The sequence below is a fragment of the Phasianus colchicus genome, chromosome 33 (genome assembly GCF_987193195.1).
Source record: "Phasianus colchicus chromosome 33, bPhaCol1.hap1.1, whole genome shotgun sequence".
NCBI lineage: Eukaryota > Metazoa > Chordata > Aves > Galliformes > Phasianidae > Phasianus > Phasianus colchicus.
Window position 1 is genome coordinate 2,932,029 of NC_143468.1, and position 24,328 is coordinate 2,956,356.

The window sequence follows — 24,328 nt, forward strand, 5'->3', positions numbered from 1 at the left end:
TGGTTGGACACTGACCCTATGGGGGTCCTTGGGATGCACCTGGACCGATGGGGGTCTCTGGGCTGACCCTATAGGGGGTCTTTGGGATGGACCTTATGGGGGTCCCTGGGTGGGCACTGATCCTAATGAGTTGGGGGGGTCTCTGGGCCGGATCCTGACCCTATCAGGGCCCACTGTGCATTACGGCAGTGCGGGGCCGGGCCGGGTTCGGTCCTAAAAGGGATGGGGGGGGGGGGGCAGGGGTGACACCCAGCGCAGGGAACGGGGAGACTGGGGGGGGGGGGGGAACGGACACGGACACGCGTGGGCGCGGGGGGGGGGCGGGGGCGGGGACGCTCGGGACGCCCCCGGCGGCCCCGTGTGATGCCGTGCGCGGTGATAACGGCGGCGGCGGCGGCGGTTCGGCCCTTTCCCGGCGGAGCGCCGCGGTCCGGTTCCGGGGGCGGGGGGGGATCCGCCGGGAGGTACCGCCGGTACCGCCGCCCCCGGGGATGTCCGCTCCGACGCAGCCTTCCTCTCCCGGTTCGTTCCAGGTGAGCGGGGCCGGTTCGGTTCGGGTCGGTGAGGAATGCGGGGGGAGGGGAGCGCAGCAGCACCGGGAGCCGCCCCGCACGGAACGGCCCGGTGTCACCCGGTACCACCCGGTACCACCCGGTACCACCCGGTACCACCCGGTATCACCCGGTACCATCCGGTGCCGCCCGGTGCTCACGGCCCCCCCCCGCCCCGCAGAGCCCCCGCAGGATCCCGAAAAGGAAAAGCCGCTTCAAACGCTCCGACGGCAGCACTTCGTCCGACACCACGTCCAGCGTCCTCCGGCGGCAGGTGAGCGGAACCGGCACCGGGAAACGGCACCGGGAAACGGGGAGACGGCACCGGGCATCACCGGGTACGGGTTCCGGGAACTGGGAAACGGCAACGGGAACCCGAACCGGGCATCAGCACCGGGAAGCGGGAACGTAAATCGGGCGTTACCGGGTACCGGCACCGGGAACCGGGTGTTGTTGGGTACCGGCGGGCATCACCGGCACCGGGAGCCTCAGCGGGCACATCACGGAGCTCCCTGCCCCCCCACAGGCGCCGCTCAGCACCAGAAGGACCCCCCCCCCCCCCAAACACACACACACAGCCGGTACCGGAGCTGGGAACGGCCCCCGCTCTCCGTTACCGCCGCAGCGGCCGCTCCGCACCGCTCAGCGGGGAGCGCTGCGTCAGAGCGCACCGGGAGCGGCACTGCGGCGCGGGGGGGGCAATGAGAACCAAGGGGGGGCGGGAGGTGGGATGGGGGGGGGGGGGGTTCCGTTCGCCGCTCCTCCCGCTCCGGTAACGGCACCGCCGTCATCTCCGGGACCGGGAAGCACCGGGGGGGGTTATGTGCCGCCCCCCCCCCCCCAATACGCCCGGTGTTCCCGGTCCCATCGTTGCGCTTTCAGCACCGCGGAGAGCTCCCGCTGCCCCCCCCCCCCCCCCCCGGTACCGGTACCAACCCCCCCCCCCCCCAACCCAAATGGCCCCGTTATACCGAGAGGTGCCCCCCCCCCCGCCCCCACCATAGGGCTGCTGTAGCCCTCAGTAGGGCCGGTGCTCCCCCCCCATAGGAGCGGTATAACGGGGGGGAGGGGGATGGGGGGGGGGAGGGCCGGTCCCGGTCCCATGGGGCGGTGGGGGGGGGGGGGGGTTGGGGGGGTGGCGGTGCGGGGGGGGGTGGGTGCGGCTCCGGCCCCGTTATACCGCGCTGTGCCGCTTCGGGACCGGACGGGGCCGCCGCGTCGGAGCATGGAGGTACCCCCCCCCCCCCCCCCCATCACACGGGACCCCCCCGGTATAACGCTCCGGAAGGGGGGGGCGGGGGGGTTACGGCCCTTCCTCCAAGTCTTGGGCCTCCCCAAAACGTTGCGATTTGCCCCCCCCCCCCCGCACAGAGACCCTCCGGTATGAAGGGGGGTGTGGGAGGACACGGGACCCCCCCGATAAAAGGCTTCGGGGGGGGGGGCAAATCCCAACGAACCCCTCCTCCAACCCCTCTCCCCCCCCCCCCGCCCCCAGATGGGGTTCGCCCCCTCCGTGCTTTGCTAAAAGCCCCCCCCCCTTTGTGGGGGGGCCGGGGGTGGGGGGGGGGCGCCGCATCTTAGGGAAAAAGGGGGAAAATTGAGCCCCCCCCCCCAATTTCCAGCTCCGGTGCTGCGGGGGCGGCGGCTCCGCGCTCCCCCCCGGGGGGGGGGCGGGCGGGGAGGGGCGGTGGGAGGGGCGGGGAGGGGCGGGCGAGGCCGAACGCAGCCGAACCGGAGCCGGAGCGGTGCCGGTACCGGCGCTGGGAGCGGGGGGGGGAGATTCGGTTCGGTTCGTCCCGTCTATGTCGTTTTCTGACTCCAGCGCGACGTTCCTATTGCACGAGGTACCGCCGGTACCGGGGGGGGGGGGTGGTCATAGCGGGGGTGTTATTTGGGGGGGGGGCTGGGGGGGGTTATGGGGCGGTGTGACATCGCGGGGGGGTCGCGCTGTGGAGGGCCGGGCCGCCCCCAGACCCTTTGTTAACCTGATATATGGGGGGGGGGGCGGCGTACGTGGGTTGTACGTGGGGGGGGGCGGTGTGTATGGAGGGGGTTTATTGGGGGGGGGGGCAGTGCTGGGAGACCCCCATTGCTGCGGGGGGGGGCGGCGGTGCTGCGATGCCCGCAGGGCCCGGAGTGGTTTGGTGGGGGGGGGGCGCGGGGGGGGGCTGTAAATGTTTTGCTGCAGCTCCTGCGCTGTGTCGGACACGGCGGGGAGTGGTTAAAATGGGGGGGGGGGGCATTGGAGGGGCAGCGCGGTGACCCCACATCATTATGGGGGGGCACTGGGGGTCACTGCAGTGACCCTATGTCAGTGTGGGGGGAGGGGGGGGGGTGGTGACCCCCATCTTCGTTGTGGGGGGGGCACTGGGGGCGGGGTTGGTGTCACCCTATTTCTTTTAGGGGGGGATCGGGGGTCACCACGGTGGCCCCATTTATTGTATGGGGTGGGGGGGGGAGGTTCTGCTCCCCCCATCCCACACCTGTGGGGCTGCGTGTGCCGTGTGCCCCCCCCCGGGATGGCAGCCATAGTGGGGACCCCAAAGCAGTGGGGACAGCAGCACTGTGGGGCTCTATGGGTGACCCCAAACCGAGCACAGCCCCCCGGGGGGGGCACAGCCCCACATCCCAATGACGCCCCCACCTCCCCACAGCCCCAGGATGCCCCCATCTCCTTCTGAGGTCCCCATCACGTCCCCATATGGTTCCATCCCAACCCCGTACCTCCATCACACCCCACGTCCCCATAATGGCCCCGTCCCCATGGTAACCCCACAGTGTCCCCACAGTGTCCCCATGATGTCCCCACATCCCCAACCCTACAGTAACTCCATGATGTCTCCACGTCCCCAACCCCAAAATGGCCCCACACCCCTGGGACGTCCCCATCCCCACGATAACCCCATGAGGTCCCCACACCCCCAACCCCGTGACAACTCCATTACGTCCCCAAAATGTCCCCATGTCCTGCCATCTCCTCATCCCTGGGATGTCCCCATCCCCACAGTAACCCCATAAAGTCCCCACAGTGTCCCCACATCCCCAGCAATACAATAACCCCACGATGTCCCCATAGCCCTGGGATGTCCCCAACCCCATGATAACTCCACGATGGCCCCATTACGTCCCCAAAATGTCCCCATGTCCCTGCAATCTCCCCATCCCTATGATAACCCCACATCTCTGGGATGTCCCCAACCCCTGATAACCCCATCATGGCCCCATGTCCCCATCCCCAACCCCATGATAACCCCATGACATCCCCAAGATGTCCCCAACCCCATAACCCCATCACAGCCCCGTGTCCCCATCCCCAACCTCCTGATTACTCCATGATGTCCCCAAGATGTCCCCAACCCCATAACCCCATCGTGGCCCCATGTCCCCATCCCCAACCCCATGACATCCCCAAGATGTCCCCAACCTGCTGATAACCCCATGAAGTCCCCAAGATGTCCCCAACCCCATAACCCCATTGTGGCCCCATATCCCCATCCCCAACCCCATGAAGTCCCCAAGATGTCCCCAACCCCTGATAACCCCATTGTGACCCCATTTTCCCATCCCCAATCCCACAATAACCCCATGACGTCCCCAATATGTCCCCAACCCCATGATAACCCCATGTTCCCCACCCCAACCCTATGACATCCCCAAGATGTCCCCAACCCCATAACCCCATCGTGGCCCCATGTCCCCATCCCCAACCCATGAAGTCCCCAAGATGTCCCCAACCCCATAACCCCATCATGGCCCCATATCCCCATCCCCAACCCCATGACATCCCCAAGATGTCCCCAACCCCATAACCCCATCATGGCCCCATATCCCCATCCCCAACCCCATGACATCCCCAAGATGTCCCCAACCCCATAACCTCATCATGGCCCCATGTCCCCATCCCCAACCCCATGACATCCCCAAGATGTCCTCAACCTGCTGATAACCCCATGAAGTCCCCAAGATGTCCCCAACCCCATAACCCCATCATGGCCCCATACCCCCACCCCCCAACCCCCTGATAACCCCACGACGTCCCCACATCCCAACGACGCTCCCACGCCCCCACCGCCCCACACTGCCCCCCTACCCCACCCCACCCCACCCCTACGACACCCCCCTGCCCCACACCGTCCCCGTGACCCCGGGGGTCCCACTGCCCCACGCCCCCCCCCTTATAGGGCTCGGCAGATTCCTACACCAGCCGCCCCTCTCTGGATTCGGACGCGTCCCTGGAGGAGGACCGTGAGCGGCGCGAGGGGCAGAGCCGTGCTCAGCAGCAGCTCGAGAGAGCCAAGGTACGGCCCTACAGCCCCCCCCATCCCGTTATGGGGCGCTTATAGGGCGCTTATGGGGTGCTGACCTCCTCCCCCCCCCCCCTCAGCACAAACCCGTCGCCTTCGCCGTGCGCACCAATGTCAGCTACTGCGGGGCGCTGGATGAGGAGTGCCCCTTACAGGGGGCAGCAATTAACTTCGAGGCCAAAGATTTCCTGCACATTAAAGAGGTAAAGGTGGGGAGGGGGGCACAGGGGGGGGTGTGGGACCCCCCCCACCCCCACCCCCACCCCACTCGTAAAGTAGTTTGTGAGGCTGGGGGTGGGGATGGGTGCGCGCTCTCCTCGTGCGCTCGTGGGGGTGGGGGAGGATGGAGAGTTGTGGGGATGGGGGGACAAACGGTTGTGGGGGGGGGGCAGCTGGTTGTGGGGATGGAAAGTGGGAAACTCCCCCCCCCCCCCCAAATTTTCTCTGTGCAGAAATACAGCAACGATTGGTGGATCGGGCGCTTAGTGAAGGAGGGGGGGGACATCGCCTTCATCCCCAGCCCGCAGCGCCTGGAGGCCGTGCGGCTCAAACAGGAGCAGAGAGCGCGGTATGAGGGACCCCCCCTCACCCCCCCGGCCCCATAGGACCCCCCCCATCCCCACAGGACCCCCCCTCAGCCCTGTTTCCCACCCCCTGTTTTCTCCCCGCAGGAGAGCTGGAAGCGCTCCGGGCATTGGTGACAGTGGGAGCCGGCGATCACCCCCCCCTTCTTTAGGTGAGGGGGTGGCAATGGGGGGGTCTGGGGAGGGGGGGGGTCTATGGGGCCGTCACCGACCTCTGCTCCTTCTCTCCTCCCCCCAAAGCCAAACAGAAGCAGAAACAGGTGAGATGGGGAGGGGGCTGCGGGGGGGGGGGGTGGACTTTCTCCCCATGTGGTTGTGGGGGACCCCATGGAATTGTGGGGCTGGGGGAGGCATCTGGTTGTGGGACTGGGGGTAGTTTTGAGGCTGGGGGGGCACCTGGTTGTGGGGGGAGGTGGCTGGGTGGGAGCTCAGGGCACTGACAGCCCCTGTCCCCCTCCCCCCACAGACGCAGCACATCCCCCCCTACGACGTGGTGCCCTCCATGCGCCCCGTGGTGCTGGTGGGGCCCTCCCTAAAGGGATACGAGGTAACGGGGAGGGTGGGGGGGGGGAACAGGTTGGGGCTGGGCCCCCCCTCCCATCCCATAACAGATGGGGTGACAGCGGGGTGCTGCATGGCTGCCCCCCCCCCGCGCTGCCATCTGCTCCACTCACCGCAGGTCACCGACATGATGCAGAAAGCGCTCTTTGATTTCCTCAAGCACAGATTTGACGGCAGGTGGGGGCCCCCCCCCGACCCCAACCCCCCCCCAACACCCACAGACCCCCAGTGCCACCTCTGTGCCACCCACAGACCCCCAGTGCCACCTCTGTGCCACCCCACAGATCCCCAATGCCACCTCTGTGCCATCCCCACACCCCACAGACCCCCCAGTGCCACCCCTGTGCCACCTCTGTGTCCCCAATGCCACTTCTGTGCCACCCCACGGACCCCCCATGCCACCTCTGTGCCACCCCATGGACCCCACAGACCCCCAGTGCCACCCCTGTGCCCCCAATGCCACTTCTGTGCCACCCCACGGACCCCCCATGCCACCTCTGTGTCCCCCACAGAATCCCAATGCCACCTCTGTGCCATCCCCACACCCCACAGACCCCCAATGCCTCCTCTGTACCATTGCATGGACCCCACAGACCCCCAGTACCACCTCTGTGCCACCCCTGTGCCCCCAGTGCCACCCCTGTGCCACCCCACAGACCCCCCAATACCACTTCTGTGCCATCCCCACACCCCAGAAACCCCCAGTGCCACCCCTGTGCCCCCAATGCCACTTCTGTGCCACCCCACGGACCCCCCGTGCCACCTCTGTGCCACCCCACAGACCCCCAGTGCCACCTCTGTGCCACCCCACAAACCCCCAGTGTCACCTCTGTGCCACCTCTGTGCCCCCAGTGCCACCTCTGTGCCACCCGATGGACCCCACAGACCCCCAGTGCCACCTCTGTGCCATCCCCTATGCCCCCAATACCACCTCTATGCCGTCCCCACACCCTACAGACCCCCAGTGCCACCCCTGTGCCACCTCTGTGCCCCCAATGCCACTTCTGTGCCACCCCACGGACCCCCATGCCACCTCTGTGCCACCCCTGTGCACCCAATGCCACCTCTATGCCATCCCCACACCCCACAGACCCCCAGTGTCACCTCTGTGCCACCTCTGTGCCACCCCATGGACCCCACAGACCCCCAATGCCACCTCTGTGCAGTTCCCCCCCCTCACACCACTGTTCCCCCCCCCAGGATCTCCATCACCCACATCACTGCGGATCTCTCCCTGGCCAAACGCTCCATCCTCAACAACGTGGGCAAACAGGCTCTCCTCGAGCGCTCGGCCGCACGCTCCACCATCGGTGAGGTGTGGGGTTGGGGGCTGGGGGGGTGGGGGTGTCACCCTATGGCTCGGCATCGTTGCCCCCCTCAGACCCTAAAACGCTCCCATCGATCCCGACCCCAAAGCGGAGGTGCAGAGTGAGATCGAGCGCATCTTCGAGTTGGCCAAATCCCTGCAGCTGGTGGTGCTGGATGCTGACACCATCAACCACCCCGCACAGCTGGCCAAGACCTCGTTAGCACCCATCATCGTCTACGTCAAAGTGTCCTCCCCCAAGGTGGGGGGGCCGTGGGGGGGCTGCCCCCATATCCCCATATCTTCCCATCCCTCTGGTGTCCCCCCGTGGCCCTGCGATGTCCCCATCCCCACAATAACCCCATCACATCCCCACATCCCCACCCCCACGATAACCCCATAAAATTCCCACGTCCCCATCCCCACGATAACCCCATAAAGCCCCCACGATGTCCCACACCCCCAGCCCTACAAAATAACCCCACAACGTCCCCATGGCCCGCTCCCCTCCGCGCCCCGTTCAGCCTCAACGCGCACCCAACAAGGGGCAGTCGTGGGTCACCCCACCTCCACCCCACAACCCAACCCCAACTCCGGGTCCCTTTGGGCACCCAAATAAAGGGCTGCGCCCCCCCCATGCTGCCCCCCCCCATGCTGCCCCACACAGCGTTGTCCCACCCCCCCCCCCAGGTCCTCCAGCGGCTCATCAAATCCCGTGGCAAATCGCAGGTGAAGCACCTCAACGTGCAGATGATGGCAGCAGACAAACTGGTGCAGTGCCCCCCGGTGAGACCCCCACCCTGGGAACACCCTGTAGAGCCCCCCCCCCATCCCTGGTCCCATATACCCCCCCCTTACCCCAATACATCCCCCCTCCCCAGGAGTTGTTTGATGTCATCCTGGATGAGAACCAGCTGGAGGATGCCTGCGAGCACCTGGCCGAGTACCTGGAGGTGTACTGGCGTGCCACGCACCACCCCCCGCACAGCCCGCACGCCGTGCCCTCCCCCAGCAGCCTCCCAGGGCTACAGGTACCCCCCCGACCCCCCCACCCCAAAAAGGGGGCAGCCACGGGGTCCCCAGTGCCACTCCCACAGCCGCATCTCTGCACCGCCCCAAGTCCCCGTGGGCATCCAACCAACGGGTGGCAACGCGCCCCCCACACCGACCCCATAAAACCACCACCCCCTATTTAAGGTTTCCCCCCCCACCCCAAAAAGGGCGCAGCCATAGAACCCTTGTGCCGTCCCCATAGCCTCAAATCTACACCCCCCCTCCCGGGCATCCAACCAAAGGGTCCCCAGTGCCACCCCACAGCCCCATCTCCGCCTCCTCCCCCCTCCCCATGGGCATCCAGTCAAGGAGCAGCCATGGGGACCCCCGCACTCACCCCATAACAACACCACCCCCCACTGAAGGTACCCCCAGACCCCCCCCCTTTAGCTCTCTACGGAAAAAACGACAGCAATGGGGTCCCCCAATGCCATCCTACAGCCCCACCTCCACACCCCCCCAACCCTACAAGCATCCAACCGAGGGGCAGCCATGGGGACCCCCCGCACCACCCCCACAGCACCACCATCCCCAGCTGCACGGACCCCCAGACCCCCCCCAGCCCCCTTTGAGAAAAAGGGCAGCAATAGGGTCCCCCACTGCCACCCCCACAGCTCCATCTCTGCATCCTCCCCACGGGCATCCAACTAATGCCCAGCCCTGGGGGCCCCCATAGCACCACCATCCCCCCCTCACAGCTCCCTATGGGGAAAACGTCAGCCACGGCGTCCCCCAGTGCCACCCCCACAGCTCCGTGCCCCCCCTACCCCTACGGGCAGCCAAACAGGGAGCAACCACAGGCTCCCCACGGCCCCCCCCCCAGCCCCTCTCCCCCCGCAGGGCCAGCAGCTGCTGGAGGAGCGAGGTGAGCACTCCCCCCTGGAGCACGACAGCTTGATGCCATCGGACGAAGCCAGCGATCCGTCCCCCCGTGCCTGGGGGGGTCCGGCCCAGAGGGGCTCACGGCACCTGGAGGAGGAGGAGGAGGAGTACGGGGGTCCCTACCCAGACCTCTACCAACCACACCGACACCACAACTCGGGTTTGCACGGCCCCCCCTCGGCCCCCACCGCAGCGCAGGAGCGACTCCTGGAGCGTGACCCCGAGCGGAACTGGCAGCGCAGCCGGCCCTGGGCCAAGGACAGCTATTAGGGGCTGGGGGGGGTAAGGAGAGGAGGGGGGGGCACGGCTGGGACCCGGCCCTGCAGCTCGTCGTGCCCGTGCCCCCCATCCCAGCCCCACACTGGGGGTGCTCAGACAATCTCCCTCTCTTGGGGAACAGCGGCAGCTTCCCGGCACGCCGTCAGCCATAATAAGCACAGGGAGGGGGGGAGGGGGGGCTGACAGCTGGGGTCTCCACCCTCCCCCCACCCTCCCACCCCCCGGGTGACCCCAAAGCTGCCCCACAACTCCACCCCCACCTCAGCTTCCCCGCATCGCACGCCGCCCCATTCCCTGCAGCAGAGGGTGCCTCCCCCCATAGGGCAGGCTGGAGGGGGGGGGCAGCTCCATCACCATCCCCTCCCCAACACAAAACATTGCCCTGAGGATGTGGGGGGGGGGCTGCGCCCACCTCCCGGGGGGGCTCAAGCTGTCCCCTTCCCCTGCATGGGACCCCCAAGAGGAGGGGGCCACACCACACGCTTTGCTCCATTCCCCACTCACTGGTAGCCAACAGCTCCCTCCCCAGGGTGGGGGGGGGGTGGAAAACGGGGGCAAAGGGGGGGGGCAGCCAGACCCCATGTGTGGCACTGCCAGACCCCAGATACGGGGCAGCCACCCCACGCCTGCACTCGCTGTCCCTGCTGTCCCCATCCCATCACCACACGGCCCTGTAAATACAGCACCCACCACCTCCACGTGCTGGGGGGGGCGGGAAGGGAGGGGGTCCGTGGGACCCTCTGTGGGGAGCAGCAGCACCCCCCCCCCCCGGCAGCGGAGGGGAGGGGTGGGAGCCACAGATTTGTTATAATTTTTTTTGTAGAAAGCACTGATTTCCCTGTAAGTTGTTTCAGAAACACGAGAGTGCTTGGAGTCACTGCGTGTGCAGCTCTGGGGTGGGATGGGGGGGGAGAGCAGCGTGGGGGGGGGGATGCAGGGTTTGGGGGAGGGGGGGGGGGTGTCGAACCCAAATATTCCTGGTGGATGGGCACAAAGCACTGCAGCCCCACGGAAACGTGGAGAAACGGCATCTGGCAACGCTGCTGCTGCTGCTTTATTGCAGCCTGGGCTAAAAAAGGGATGAGGTGAACACGGCCCCAACCACAAACCAGCACATGGACCCCAACCCGGCCCCACCAACAGCGGGGCAAAGGGGAACCCGACCCCAAAGAGCCTCCACGAGTCCTCGGGTGATGCAGGGAGGGGGATTGGGTGCACAGAGGGGACGTTTGGGGGCAGCCCCGACCCCAGTGCGTGCTGGTGGCAGTCCTGGCTGCAGCACAGGGACGAGGGCGGCCAGCAGAGTCCCGGCAGCACCCGGTGGTCCTGCTGTCCCCAGAAGGGGGGGTCAGAAATTGGACCCCAATCCCGGGGACTCACGCGAAGATGGTTTCCTCGCGACGTTTCTTGGTGAGGATGGTGCCGGGTTTGTGCTGGGCGTCGGGGTGGTTGGCCAATTCGGGGGGGCAGGATGAGACCGGGCTCTCCAGGATGGCCTGCTTCAGGTCGTAGAACACCGTGGAATCCTCCTTGGTGAGGAAGGTGATGGCAACGCCGCTCTTCCCGGCTCGGCCCGTCCGCCCGATGCGGTGGATGTAATCTGTGGGGTTGCGGGGTCAGGCGACGCCTTGGGGCTGCCCTCAGCTCACCCCACAGCTCCCACTCACCCTCGATGTTTTTGGCCATGTCGTAGTTGACCACCATGGAGACGTCGTGGATGTCGATGCCGCGGCCGGCCACGTCGGTGGCCACCAGGATGTCCTTGGCCCCGGCCTTCAGGTTGGAGAGGGCGAACTCTCGCTGCTCCTGGCCTTTGCCGCCGTGGAGGGTGCAGGCGTTGTACTGTGGGGTGAAATGGGGCTCGGTGGGGGGGGTGTCGGGGGGCTGTGGGGTCTCAGCACCTGCGTGGCTGTGCCACAGCACGGGGGGACCACTGGGATGGTGGCTGAAGGTCACCGTGAGCCATAGGGACAGAGATGGGGGGGGGATGGCACAACCGAGGGGGGGCTGCAGCCTGGACTCACCCCCATCTTCTCCAGTGACTTGGCCAGCACGTCGCAGCCCTTCTTCTGGTTGACGAAGATGATGATGGGTGGATCGAAGCCCTGCTCCAGAATGGCCAACAGCTTCTTCCTGCAGGGGAGGAGAGTGAGGACGGTCCGCGGTGCCCCACGCCCACCCCGAGACCTCCCCCCCTCCCCACACACACGCCACCCTTACCTCTTCTCCGACTCTGACATGAGGAAGACCTTCTGCTCCACCCTCTCGTGTGGTTTGCCAGCAGAGCCAATGTAGACCACGGCCGGCCGGCGCAGGTAGCTGCGTGCCAGGCGCTCCACCGCCGGCGGCATGGTGGCTGTGAACATCACAGTCTGCAAGAAGAAGGGGCAGTGAGCAGCTCCACCATGGGGCAGGAGTGTGGGTTCCCATCCCCAAACCCACCCTGAGCCCAGCTGCCTGGATCTGTGCTTCCCCCACCTGCCTGGATCCGTGCTTCCCCCACCTGCCTGGATTCCTGCTTCCCCCACCTGCCTGGATTCCTGCTTCCCCCACCTGCCTGGATTCCTGCTTCCCCCACCTGCCTGGATTCCTGCTTCCCCCACCTGCCTGGATTCCTGCTTCCCCCACCTGTCTGTACTTGTGCTTCCCCGACTCAAAGTTGGCCAACATCTTCTCAGGGTCCTCGGCCTCATCAGTGTCGGGTTTTTGGTTGGTGACAGGCATGTGCTCCAGGATCTTCTGCACATCAGGCTCGAAGCCCATATCGATCATGCGATCCGCCTCGTCCAGCACCACGTAGGTGCAGCGGCTCAGCACCAGGTAGCGGTTCTCCAGCACGTCGATGAGCCGCCCAGGAGTGGCAATGACAATCTGGGAGAGGGAGAAGCAGCGTCTGCAGCCCAGTGGTGAACTGGGCCGTACTGGGAGCTGCGGGTGCCCCAGTAACACAGCACAGGGCCTCGCAGGGCCGCAGCCTCACCTCGCAGCCCATCCGCAGGCGGAAGCCTTGGTCCTCACGGGAGATTCCTCCAATCACAGCCACCGTGCGGATGCCCAGAGGCTTCCCAAACTTGATGGTTTCCTCCTCGATCTGCTGGGCCAGCTCTCGGGTGGGAGCAAGGATGATGGCGTAGGGGCCCTGGTCCGACTCCTCGATGCTGTGCAGCATAGGGCACCACCACGTCACCCCTGGTGCCTCCCCCACAACGTCCCCATGCCCCGTCCCATCACAGCAGCCCCCTCACCGGTCGATTTTGGGCAGGGTGGTGATCCACACCAGCAGTGGGATGAGGAATGCTGCTGTTTTACCACTGCCTGTCTCAGCCACGCCGATGATGTCTCGGTTCTGCAGGCCGATGGGGATGGCCTGCCGCTGGATGGGAGTGGGTTCCTGGGGAGGAGAGCGGTGGGTTCGCCAGCAGAACAACCCCATATCCCCCCCCAAAACAACCCAGGAGCACCGATCCCAAGAAGCAGCCCTCTTCCTCCCACCAAGCTCACATTAAAACCACACAGAGTCCTCCAGAAACAGCCCCTGAGCCCACCTTGTAGCCACACTTATCGATGACCTCCAGGATGTGGGGTGGCAGGGACGAATCCTTCCAGGAGCGGATGGGGTTGGGGATTTTGCCCCCTTTGGTGGTGATGCTGTAATCCTCGCGGAAAATGCGCCAGTCTCTGTCTGTCATTTCATCCAGCTTCTTCTGCGACCAATGCCGGTCGTCCCAGCGCTGCTTGGCCTCCTTCTTCCGCAGCTTCCGCAGTCGGGCCCTGGGAGGGGGCAAAGAAAGCCACAGGGCTCACCCCACACCCCCTGAGGACAGCGGATTTGTCCCTCCACCTACAGGATGGCAGCCCCGTGCCCCCCCACAAGCACACTCACTCCTCCTGCTCCTTCTCCTCCAACGTCCTCCTCTTTTCCATCAGGTCCCCGTAGAACCGTGACTGCTCCCGTTTCTGCTGTTTCAGGTCGATCCCTGCGATGAAGCCCCGTCCCAACAGCTGCACCTGGTGCCTCTCTTTGTACCTGGAGCAGGGTGGGAGAGTCAGGGGCAGTGCTGAGGCTGCCCAGCCCCCTTAGGAGCACCCCAAAGCACTCACAGAGGGTTGTAGTCGATGGAAGTGTCCTCTGATGCGTCCCACTCAAAGACAAACTTGCGGTCGTTGAGGTGCCGCGTGCGCCTCCGCTTCTTCACCCCTCCCAGGTAGCGCTCCTGCAGGCAGCACAGCATCAGCAGGGCAGAAACCCAGGGGTCCCGGCCATCCCCACGCCCCCCCCCCCCAGCCTGGCTGCCAGCAGTACCTTGATGGCATGGAGCTCTTTGCTCTTATCTTTCTCCTCTCGAATCTTCTGCCTGCCCTCCTCGTCCTCAGTGCCGTTGGTTTCCCTCTCCATGCGCTCCCGGCGCTCCCTGCGCTCACGCTCCTGGGGGTCTTCTGGGAACAGGGGGAGAACCTCAGAGCTCAGCACTCCCCAGCACGGCCGGGGGGCAGGGGGGGTCATAGGGGATGACAGCGCACCTAGCATCTTCCTCCCCATCTCCTGGAACTGCTTCCTCTTCTTCCTCTCCTCCTCCAGCAGCCGCTGCCGCTCCTCCACCTCCTGCTGCCGCCGCCGCAGCGCCTCGGCCTCCCGCTCAGCCTTGGAGAGGAACTTGGGCTGCCAGAGGAGAGAAAGGCTCACAGCGGGGCTGCTGGGACCACCCTGGGATACGACCCCCCCAAGACGCCCATCTGGGCACTGCTGTCATATGCTGGGACTGTGCAGGAAGGGAGAACTCCCAGCCCCATTCCCACCTTTGCTTCCGCCTCCTCCTCGGCCTTCTTCTTTGCCAGCAGCTCCTCCAAGGACAGGGGCTGTGCCTGCGGACACAAGCTGTGCTCTAACACCTCTCCTCGCCCCGAGAGCCGCTCTCAAACCAAGCCCCGCTCCTCACCTTCTCCTTTTTCAGCGCATTCTCCTCTTCCTCCTCCACCTTCCGCGAGTCCCTCTCCTTGCGGGACTTGGAGTCCTTACCCCTGCTTGGGGACAAGCTTCCCCAGCAAAGCAAAAGGCAATCAGGGACCGAACGGAGCCCCAAATCCAAAGCCCTGACCCCACCCCCCACCCCCCGCTGGTTGAAGCCCCCTCTGCCGGAGCCCAGATGCCCCCATAGGGCCGCACAGCAGCCAACCCGACTGGAAATCCTCTCACCTGGATCGCTTCCTGTCCTTGTCCCTCCGGTGCCCATCCTTTTCCTTCTCCTTCTCCCTCTCCCGGTCCTTCTTCCCCCGGTCCCGCTCGCGCTCTTTGTGCCGCCGCTCCCTGAGAAACGGGAAATCAGCCCAGACGGGAACCACGGTCCTACAAAACTGTTCCTTCCTTCCTCCCCTCCCACCCCCGGTAACCCAACGGCGCTCACCTGTCCAAGGACTTGGAACGGGAGCGGGACCGGGACCGGCTGCCCCTCCTCCTGTCCCGGGAGCGGTGCCGCTTCCTGTCCTTGCTTGGGGACCCCTTACGGTCCCGGTCGCGGTCCCGGTCGCGGTCCGGAGAACGGGAGCGTTTCCTCTCCTCCTTCACGGGGGACGCGTCGCGGTCCTTCTTGTCCGCCAGCTCCCCGGCCATCTGAGGGAGGTCAGCGGGCCGCTCAGCGGGACGGAGCGGCTCGGCTCCGGGCCCGGCCCGCCTTCCCAACCCTACGCCGCACAGCGGAGCCCCGCAGCCCCGCCCTCCCCCCTTCCTCCGGTATAACCGAGGCCCCCTCCCCGGTCCGGTCCCGTCTCACCGCCGCCTCCCGCAGCACCGGGCCTAGGCCTCAGCGCCGCGCCGCCGCCATGTCCGCCGCGGGGCACGCTGGGAAAGCGAGGCACCCCCACCCCGCGACTACGGCTACCAGCGGCCCCCGCGGCAACTTCCGGAACAACAACTCCCAGCAACCCCCGCGGCAACTTCCGGAACAATAACTCCCAGCGGCCCCCGCGGCTCCTCACGACGCTACAACCCCGCTGCAACTTCCGGGACTGCAGCTTCCAGCGGCCCACGCGGCCCGTTCCGGGAGTACAGCTCCACAGGGACTGCATCTCCCAGCCGCCCCTTCCGGAAGTACAGCTCCGAAGGCAACTTCCGGAACTACATTTCCCAGCGGCCCCCGCGGCTCAGCTCGCACTGCGCAGAGCTCAGAGAGCCCCGAATGCGCTGAGTTCGGCCCTCGTTCGGCACAGGGACCCCCGACCCCCCCCCAGGGTCCCCAAATTACAGAGAACCCTCCCATATTTGTGCGAGTGGCGGACCGCCATGCTGGGATTCAGCCCCAGGGCTCACGTGGGGAAGGCAAGCGGCCCCAATTACGCCGTGTTCTAATTAAGCTCTGCGTTACGTTGAAGCCAAGCATGGTTTTAATTAAGACATCACACCACGACCCTCATTGGCGATGTTCTGACCCAGAGCCCCGTAACGAGGAGTCAGCAATTAGCCGCGTGGCGATTGGGATAGGAAGAACACAGGGTCGTTAATTACGCTAATGACCGAAGAAGCGATAATTTCACTCGTTGCAGCTCTATGTGACGTCGGGTACAGAGAGGGGGGGGCAAACAGGAGGAGAGGGCAGAATTCAGCACCACCCCCCGACCATCCAGCAGCGCCCACCGCCATCGAAGCCTTCAGCACCCAGATTTGAAGCTTCCACCTGAAAACCGGGCACCAAACCCCCACCCACGGCCGCCTCCACCCGAAAGCTCAGCACTGAACCCGCTGCCCACGGGCTCCGCTCACCCCCACCCACAAAGGGTGGAGTTTGGGGAGCAGGAGGCGTTTTTATGACATCTCCATCCAAAAACCCAACATTGCACTCAGGTTCATCTCTGATTTCACACCCAGCCCTCGACCCGTGGCCGTTTCCATCCAAAAACCCAACCTCTACCTGTAGTCACAGCCATCTCCAATTCAACACCAAGCTCCCCACCCATGGGTGCTCCCATCTAACGCTGAACCTTTTCCAGGTGAGAGCGTCCATAGATGACACTGAACCCATCACTATTTCCATCTGAAGGTTCAGCACCAACCCTCTCCCGACATCCGTAGCAGAAATCAAACCTGCCACGCAATGGGGTGGATGGAGGATGATGTGGACAGATGGAGTTTGAACAGGGGAGGATGATGGAACTGCTGATGTGGCGCTGATTTCAGATGCTTTGGTTTCTGGGTGGCCCCACATGGAACCAGGAGTTGGGTTTGATGCCCCCTGTGGGTCCCAACTTGGGGTTCCCATGGTTTACCTATGCTCAGATCCCAGCCAACAGAGCAACGACAGCATGGCACCCAATGTGGGTGCATCTCCTCCACCCCACAGATGATGGAAGAGAAACACACAGGGACAGCGTGCTCAGCCCATAAGTGCTTGTAGGGCACAGAGAAGGGCTGAAGCCCCCACCAAGGGGGGGACAGAGAATAGGGGACAGAGCATAGGGCAGATCTGACAGCTCTGGAGGCAGCGGGGTCCCGGTCTGCCGTCTCCTGTGGGGTCTCCTGTGGGGTCTCCTGTGGGGTCTCCTGTGGGGTCTCCTGTGGGGTCTCCTGTGGGGTCTCCTGTGGGGTCTCCTGTGGCACAGCCCTGCCCCACACCCTGTGGACGTTTCCCTGGTTCACAGGGATGAGGGCGCAGGCAGAAATCACGGCACCACGCCCCCCCCTCCCCACCCCAAACACAGCACCAGGCACCCGCTGCACGTGAGGAGTTATATTTCTGATAATAAATAAAGCTTTTTTAATAACACTCAACATCGAACAGAGTCACCCCATATGACAGTCTATAAAACAGCCACCCCCCCCCCTTACACCCCCTCCCCAGACCCCCACTCGGGCTGTGGAGGACCCCCCCCACCCACCCCTGGGGTTAAGCAGCAAAATGAGGGATGGGGCAGAGCTGGACACCGATGGGGCATTCAAAGAAAAGGATGAGTCCCTCCAGGCTGGGGAGCAGCCAGATCCCTCCATATGGGGTCCCCTGAGCCCCCCACCCACCCCACAGCTCTATGGGGCTGCCCCCCAGCCCTGGGCTCCAGCACACACCGATGGGGGATGCAGTGTGATGGGAGGGCAGCGGGCACCCCATCCTCATTGGGGTGGGCACCACGGCTTTGTTTGGCCCTCACCCCATCCTGGGGACCAGGGAGGGGGTTTCAGTGAGGTGTGTGTGTGGGGGAGGGGGGCACATCCCTACACCTCCCCCCTTCACATGACAGAGCAGCTTTTGGCCTTCTCCTTTTTGAAGGCGGAGGAGATGAGCTCAGAGCGGGTGGGCAGATGCAGGAGGCGCTTGGAGAGACCACGAGGGGGACTTTGGGGGGGTTGAGGGGGGGCTCTGCTCAGACAGATGCTGGACACGGTCCGGAAGATGCTGTGCACGCTCTTCTCTGATGTGAAGGCTGAGCATTCCAGGTAGCTCTCAGCTCCCAGCTGCCGGGCTGCTGCACAACCCTACAACCCAACAGGGCCATCAGCACAGCCCAAAACCCACAAACCCCATAACCCAGCATGGCTCTAAGCCCAGCACTGCACCTAAAACCCCCCCGACTCCCACCTGCTCATAGGAGATGGGTGCTTGCTTTTGGTGGGAGAGCTCCATCAGGGTGCTCAGGTCTGTCCGTAGGTCCGTCTTGCAGCCGATGAGCAGCACCCGTGTGTTGGGGCAGTAATCCAGGATTTCTGTCTTCCACTAGAGGGATAAATGGGGCATCTGTGTGGGGTTCCCTAAAAACAACCCCAAGCTCACCCTATTTGTTGGTATTTAGGGTCTGGGTGGCCCCAATTCCATGGAAGCACTTCCCAAGCCTTTCACAGCAGACCCATTACGGGGTCCCCATGTTGCCCCCCACCCACATTTACTGGGATACGGGGAAGGGAGGGCAGATGCTTGCAAGGCATCTGGGGTCCGGATGCCCCCCCCCCCCACCTTTTTGGAAGCACTGTCCAAGGTTTCAGGGCGGCTGATGTCAAAGCAGAGCAGAACAGCATCGGAGTCGCTGTAGCAGAGGGGCCGCACGTTGTCATAATAGGGGGATCCTAGGAGAAATAGGGGGGGGTCACCATACAACCCCCAATGGGGTCGGACCCCAGTCAGCGGGGTGTCTCACAAAGGGGCACCGTGCCCTATATTCTATAGGGGGAACGCAGCCCCAGCTCCCTCCTCCCCCTGAAACCCCCCCCCCTTTATATGCGATGTGGGGAATGCAGCCTTAGAGCCCCCCCACCCCAAACGCTCCCCCACCCCACATTTCAATCCCCATCGAGCCTCATGAAGCAGCAGCAAACAGATCCTGCAGTGTTTATATAACAGCCCTACAACAGCAGGAAGTAGGGGGGGGGGGGCAGGAGGGACCACGGGGGGAGAAAACGGGGGGGGGGACCACCACCCCCATGAGGGTCCCCTGGGGGACACCAACGCCATGCAGAGGATGGGGCTGTGGGCACAGAGGGGGGGGGTCCCTGGGGGGAGGAAGGCAGATGGGAGATGGGGTCGGTGAGGGGTTCCGTGGGGGTGGGAGAGGCTGGGGGTGACATTTTAACACCCCCCCCCCCCCCCGACCCCCAGACCCTAAAGGGCCTCGGAGGGGTTTTGCAGTGCAGACACTCCGTGAGCAGAATAGCAAAGAGGCTGCGCCAGCGCATCGCCATGGCAACGCGGGGATGGAGGGTGGTGGGGACCCCCCCTCGGATTTGGGGGGGGGGGGGAAGATACTGCAGCACCAGGCAGGGCTGCCCTGGGTGTCCCCGTCCCCCCCCCCCAACCCTTCAGGGATGCCCATGGGGGGGGGTTGACAGCAGATGATGCTTTATCACCTCCTTCCCCATAGGGAGGGCCCTGCACCCCGGGGGGGGGGCACAGTCCATTATGGGGTTCAGCCCTGTGTACCCCCCCAATTTCCCACAACCTCTGCCCCCCCCCACGCAGAGCCAGCCCTCTCAGTACCCCCCCAAAAAAAAACCAGCCCCTTCTCATTACCTGCCCCCCACCCCAAATAGAGCCCCCCCCACCGCAGGGCTGCCTCTACCACCCCCCCCCCCCCCCCCCCCCGCGAGCCCCTTTAAACCCCACGCGGCCCCCCCAATGCAGAGCCCTACAGGAAGCCCCCCCATCCCCAGGACCCCAAATTGCCTTCCCCAAAACTCACCCTCCCGCTCCAGAACAGCCCCCCCCTCACCCCCCATTTCCGGTACCGGAGCTGCCCCACCCAGTACCGAACTCCCCCCCCCCCACCCGGTACCGGAGCTGCTCCCCCCCTCCCGCCCCCCACGGTACCGAACCCCCCCGGTACCGGAGGTGTCCCAGAGGCTCAGCTCCACGCGCTGCTCCTCGCTGACCAGACACGCCGTGTAATTCTCGAACACGGTGGGCACGTACGTCTGCAACGGCACCGACACCGTCAGCACCCGGTGCTCCCGGTACCCGCACCCGGTACCGGAGCCGGCTCACCTCAGGGTAGCAGTCCTTGGCCAGCACTTGCAGCATCGCCGTTTTCCCGCACTGAACGTCCCCCACCAGCACCAGTTTGCACCGGGCCGGTGCAGCCGCCGGCGGCCTCCGTTCCCGCATCGCGGCGGAACCGCACAGCGCGACAACCCCACCACCACGCACCCACCCGCCAACCCCGCGCTCCGCCGCCGCAGCGCCCCTATATACCCCTACCGCCGGCACGGCCACGCCCACAGCGGAGCACTTCCACCAATCACCTCTGGGGATCCCGGAATCCCGACCAATAGCGAAGCAGCGTGGCCACGCCCACTCGCTCCTCCAAGCGCAAGGGGGCGCGCGTTTGCCTGGGGCTGCTCGGAGACCGGAAGTTGAGTCCCAGACAGGAAGTGGCGGTTGCTAAGAGACCGGCGGGACGCCGGCCGAGGGGAGAGGAGCGTCGGGTGGGGACGGGCGGCACCGGGATGCGGGGAGGGGGGACGAGAAAACGTGTGGGACCTCAGGGAGCGCGGTGAAAGCTGCGGGGATCCCGAAAGGAAGGGTCTGCGGGGGTCCCGGGGTGAGGAGCCGTCGGTGGGCTGTGGGCACTGAGGCCTGGGGGGGCCTTGCAGGCCTAAACCCCCCCCCCCCACGCTGCCCCCCGTCCCAGCCATGCCGGTGAAGCGGCAGCAGCGAGCTGCAGGCCCCGTGTCGGCAGAGGATGAGCTGCTGCTGCTGCAGGGCCACGCGTTGGCCGAGGAGGAGGCAGCCAAGAGGAAGATGGAGATGCTCAGCCGCTTCCTGAAGGTACAGAGCGGGGATGGGGGCGGTTTTTGGCTGCCCACCATCCTTCCCTACACCTCACATCCTTCCTCTCGCAGGACAAGCTGGCCCAGGAGCAGCGCAGCGCTGCCCTGAACCTCCATAAGCTCCACAGCCAATGGCGTGCGGTGCTGCGTGAAGCCAAAGCCCAGGAGCTGCACCAGGACGTGGCCATCCTCAGCCAGACCTTCGCGCGGGTGATGGACAGCAAGGACGGCGTCATCGAGGTGAGTGGGGGGCTGTCCCCGTTTGGGGGGGTGTTGGGAGCCCCGTGTGACCCCCCCTGTCCCCCTTCAGTCCTTGGTGACGGACCTGGAGGAGGCAGAAGCTCAGCACAAGCGGGCGCTGAGCGGCCACCTGCAGAACGTGGATCGTCTGCTGCAGCTCCAGCGCTGCCGCCTGCGCTGCATGGAGGAGGGCTGCAGCGCGCAGCTGGAGGACCTGCAGGAGGAGTTTGAGGCTGAGAGGTACTGGGGTGGGGGTGGGGTTGGGGGTGGCACCCGCTGTCCGCCGTGGTCCTTCAGCACAGATCATAGAGGTTGGAAGGGACTGCAGGACCCCCCCCCGTCCAATAGACCCCAACAGGGGAACTGCTGAATCACAGCCTGAGCCTCTGGTTGAGGCGAGCAATGAGTCAGCCGTGGGAGCACGGGTGGAGGTAATTCACCTGTGCTACCGGGAGGGGTGGAGCCTGGCTGCGCCTCTCCTAAACCCACGTGAGTGCTGACTGCCCCTGAGGAAGGGTCCCTTCCTGGAGGTCGCTCCTCATGGAGAACATTGCGAGCCTACCGCATCGCTGAGCGTTTGCCATTTATTGTCTTCCTGCTGTGATAATCTTAGCCTAACTTTCCCGTATATTTCTTAGTTTTAACATCTGTGTGTTCGTGGATTATACAGAGGTGCATAGGAAGCACCCAGGGGGGTTTGCATCCCTCTGGAGGAGGAAACTCTGCCGTCTCTCTGTGCAGCTCCCGCCAGTGCTGTCACACTCAAAATACACAACTCCTTCCTCGCGTTTCTGTGGAGATTTTTGGGTCCCATTCCGTGCCCAGTGCTGGCACGAAACAGAACCCAGCTCCATCCTCCTGACCCCCCTCAGATATCGGTCAGAACCGATCAGATCTTCTCTCCCCCAGCTGCGCAGCCCCGGGGCTCTCAGCCCCCCACAGTTCCGCACCCCCCGTGGGCCCCCCCAGCACTTCCCAGTTAGCGCAGCGCCCTGGACGAAGCCTCCCAAGCGCGGAGCAGAGCGTGGAGCACCTCGCTGCCGTGCTGACGGCGCTCCGTGCGGTGCCCTCAGGCAACCATTGGTCCTCTTGGCCAGCAGGGCACGCTGCTGGCTCGCTGTCACCCTGCTGGCCGCGCTCGCTTTTTAACACGCGCTCCCCTCTGCTCCTCGTTTCTCAAGGAGGAGCATCTTGGAGCAGCACCAGCGAGAGCTCCGCTACCTGCAGGACGTGGCGGTGGCCGTGGAGCAGAACCACGCCAGGGAGGAGCACGAAGCCACGCTGAATTTCCAGAGCACGAGGGATGAGATCAAGAATAAGGTGCGAGGAGTCAGGCCGGCCCCGCAGCACGCCGGATCTCGGCTCTCAGGGCTGGAGAGCAGGGAGCACAGCGGGGATGGGGCGGTGCAGAGGAGCCCCCGCGGTTGTTTTTCCCTCTCAGAGCCTGCAGGAGAAGCAGTACACCCGCCTGCAGCTGAGTGGGAAGCTGGAGGGGCTGTGGGAGCAGTTCCAGCATGCCATGCAATGCTATGCTGAGGCCACCGAGCACCGCAAGCTCAGCTTTGAGGCTCTGAAGGTGAAGGATGAGAAGAGCTCCCAGGAGATCGAGGTGCAGGAGAAGAAGCTGCAGAAGCTGCAGGTGCTGCTTTGGCTGTGGGTTTGGGGTCAGGCCCACCCCATCGTGCTGCTCACGCTCTGTGTGTCCCCCCAGGATGCAGTTTTGGCTGCCAAAGCCCGGCTGGCTGCTCACCTCCATGAGTGCGAGGAGCAAAACCAACGCATGCGGGAGCAGAAGGAGGCGGCCCTGGGGCAGCTGCAGCAGCTGAAGAGTGAGATGAGCCGTGCCCAGGCCAAAGCCCACCGCAGCCTGGCTGAGCTCACGGCGCAGAGCGGCGCTGCCCTGAAAGCACTGGGGAAAATCGTGGGGAAGGTGAGATTCCACCCCAACCCCACACAACCCCCGCGTGGCTCACGGTGAGCCGGGTGGTGGGGGGGTTCACCATCCCCTCTCCCTGCCCTCATCCCCCAGGCTGAGCGCGTTCTGCGTCTGGCTGAGCTGTGCCGCAGGATGGAGAGCGAGGAGGAGAAGGTGCTGCCCTTCTACCCGTCCTCGTTGGCAGAAGGAGAGCAGGACGATGCCCAAAGGGTCCTCAGAGAGGCACCCACTGAGCCCCTGGCACAGGTGAGGGGACAGCATGGGGGTCCCAAGTGCTGGGGGGGGGTGGAGGCAGTGCTGGGGACCGCCTGAATCACAGGATGGTTGGGTTGGGAGGGAGCTCAAGGATCACGAAGCTCCAACCCCCTGCCACACGCAGGGCCACCAACCTCCACATTTAATGCTAGACCAGGCAGCCCAGGCTCCATCCAACCTGGCCTCCAACACCTCAGGGATGGACGGGGCATCCACAGCCTCTCTGGGCAGCTGTTCCAGCACCTCACCACTCTCACAGCAAACAACTTCCCCTGACATCCAGCTGAAATCCGCCCTCCCTCAATTCCAGCCATTTCCCCTCGTCCTGCACTTCTCTCCCCTTCCCAAGAGCTGACTCCCCTCCTGTCTGCAGGCTCCCTTGAGGTGCTGAAGGCTGCAATGATTCACCCCGCAGCTTCTTTTCTGCAGGCTGAACGAGCCCAGCTCCCTCAGCCTGTCCTCATAGGGAGGTGCTGCAGCCCTGCTCATCTTCGTGGCTCCTCTGGCCCCTCTCCAGCAGCTCCCTGTCCTTCTTGTCCTGGGGGCTCCAGCCCTGGGGCCTCACGAGAGCAGAGCAGAGGGGGACGATCACCTCCCTGTCCCTGCTGCCACCCCTCTGCGGTGTGCACAGCCCGAGGGTCCCCGCACTGCTGAGGGATGGGAGGACGGAACCCGGGGAGCTCACCAGCGCCTCTCCCCCAGACCGTGCAGGACTACGTGGGGCTGGAGCGCTTCTGGCAGCGCTTCAACAAAGTGAAGCTGGAGGAGCTGGCGGTGGGGCAGCAGAGGGCAGCCCTGACCCACAGCAACCGGCGGCTGCGGGCGCTGCTGCGGCGCTACCTGGACGGGCTGACGGTGAACCCCGACGTGATGAGCAAACCCAACGCACTGCTGGATGTCAGCAACAAGAGCTGCACCCCCAGAAACTGCCCGCAACGCAGCCGGGACGCCCCGCAGCCCCGCAGCCCCCCGGAACAACAAGGGGCTGCGGGTCCCAGCGTGGGGCTGGGGGCTGAATGTCAGAGCCAGGAGGTGCCATAAAGGAGCTCAGCTGCGCCCACGACGCCTGCAGGTCGTATTGCTGCTCACGCAGAGCCCGGCGCTGCTTTCTCTGCTCTGAGCCCGCAGCTCAGCGCGG

At 65.0% G+C, this 24,328-nt stretch overlaps 4 protein-coding genes across 10 annotated transcripts; 2 read left to right on the top strand and 2 right to left on the bottom strand.

Moving 5' to 3' along the window:
• Positions 1-335: 335 nt before the first annotated feature.
• CACNB3 (calcium voltage-gated channel auxiliary subunit beta 3) lies at positions 336-9,709 on the top strand. Of its 4 annotated transcripts, none has more exons than XM_090128324.1 (14): positions 336-533; positions 733-825; positions 4,733-4,849; positions 4,936-5,058; positions 5,308-5,423; positions 5,527-5,591; positions 5,680-5,699; positions 5,906-5,986; positions 6,119-6,177; positions 7,201-7,310; positions 7,417-7,568; positions 7,997-8,092; positions 8,188-8,337; positions 9,200-9,708. In XM_090128324.1, the coding sequence occupies exons 1-14, from the start codon at positions 492-494 to the stop codon at positions 9,509-9,511; spliced, it is 1,536 nt and encodes a 511-aa protein (XP_089984450.1). In that variant the 5' UTR covers positions 336-491; the 3' UTR covers positions 9,512-9,708. The 4 variants fall into 4 exon arrangements, with proteins under 4 accessions (XP_089984450.1, XP_089984449.1, XP_089984452.1 ...); XM_090128323.1 differs by having other exon boundaries at positions 342-634; positions 9,200-9,709; XM_090128326.1 differs by lacking the exons at positions 336-533; positions 733-825 and adding an exon at positions 1,747-1,782.
• An 843-nt stretch (positions 9,710-10,552) lies between these two features.
• Positions 10,553-15,438, bottom strand: DDX23 (DEAD-box helicase 23). Of its 2 annotated transcripts, none has more exons than XM_031608452.2 (17): positions 15,289-15,438; positions 14,923-15,128; positions 14,715-14,825; positions 14,458-14,554; positions 14,318-14,383; positions 14,042-14,180; positions 13,824-13,954; positions 13,622-13,734; positions 13,404-13,547; positions 13,066-13,291; positions 12,766-12,911; positions 12,501-12,678; positions 12,149-12,391; positions 11,741-11,892; positions 11,545-11,653; positions 11,188-11,362; positions 10,553-11,120 (listed from the first exon to the last, which is right to left on the bottom strand). In XM_031608452.2, exons 2-17 carry the CDS (start codon positions 15,126-15,128, stop codon positions 10,897-10,899), a joined length of 2,460 nt encoding a protein of 819 aa, XP_031464312.1. In that variant the 5' UTR covers positions 15,289-15,438; the 3' UTR covers positions 10,553-10,896. The 2 variants fall into 2 exon arrangements, with proteins under 2 accessions (XP_031464312.1, XP_031464311.1); XM_031608451.2 differs by having other exon boundaries at positions 13,824-13,957.
• A 1,943-nt stretch (positions 15,439-17,381) lies between these two features.
• On the bottom strand, positions 17,382-20,171 carry RND1 (Rho family GTPase 1). The gene is made up of 5 exons (XM_031608448.2): positions 19,975-20,171; positions 19,817-19,904; positions 18,454-18,563; positions 18,082-18,216; positions 17,382-17,978 (listed from the first exon to the last, which is right to left on the bottom strand). The coding sequence occupies exons 1-5, from the start codon at positions 20,092-20,094 to the stop codon at positions 17,733-17,735; spliced, it is 699 nt and encodes a 232-aa protein (XP_031464308.1). The 5' UTR covers positions 20,095-20,171; the 3' UTR covers positions 17,382-17,732.
• Positions 20,172-20,354: 183 nt separating this feature from the next.
• DRC2 (dynein regulatory complex subunit 2) lies at positions 20,355-24,285 on the top strand. 3 transcript variants are annotated; one of them, XM_031608446.2, is made up of 9 exons: positions 20,355-20,414; positions 20,621-20,757; positions 20,832-20,999; positions 21,070-21,239; positions 22,181-22,319; positions 22,441-22,638; positions 22,711-22,929; positions 23,029-23,181; positions 23,893-24,285. In XM_031608446.2, exons 2-9 carry the CDS (start codon positions 20,623-20,625, stop codon positions 24,229-24,231), a joined length of 1,521 nt encoding a protein of 506 aa, XP_031464306.1. In that variant the 5' UTR covers positions 20,355-20,414; positions 20,621-20,622; the 3' UTR covers positions 24,232-24,285. The 3 variants fall into 3 exon arrangements, with proteins under 3 accessions (XP_031464306.1, XP_031464305.1, XP_031464307.1); XM_031608445.2 differs by having other exon boundaries at positions 20,390-20,530; XM_031608447.2 differs by lacking the exon at positions 20,355-20,414 and adding an exon at positions 20,415-20,482.
• Positions 24,286-24,328: the final 43 nt, after the last annotated feature.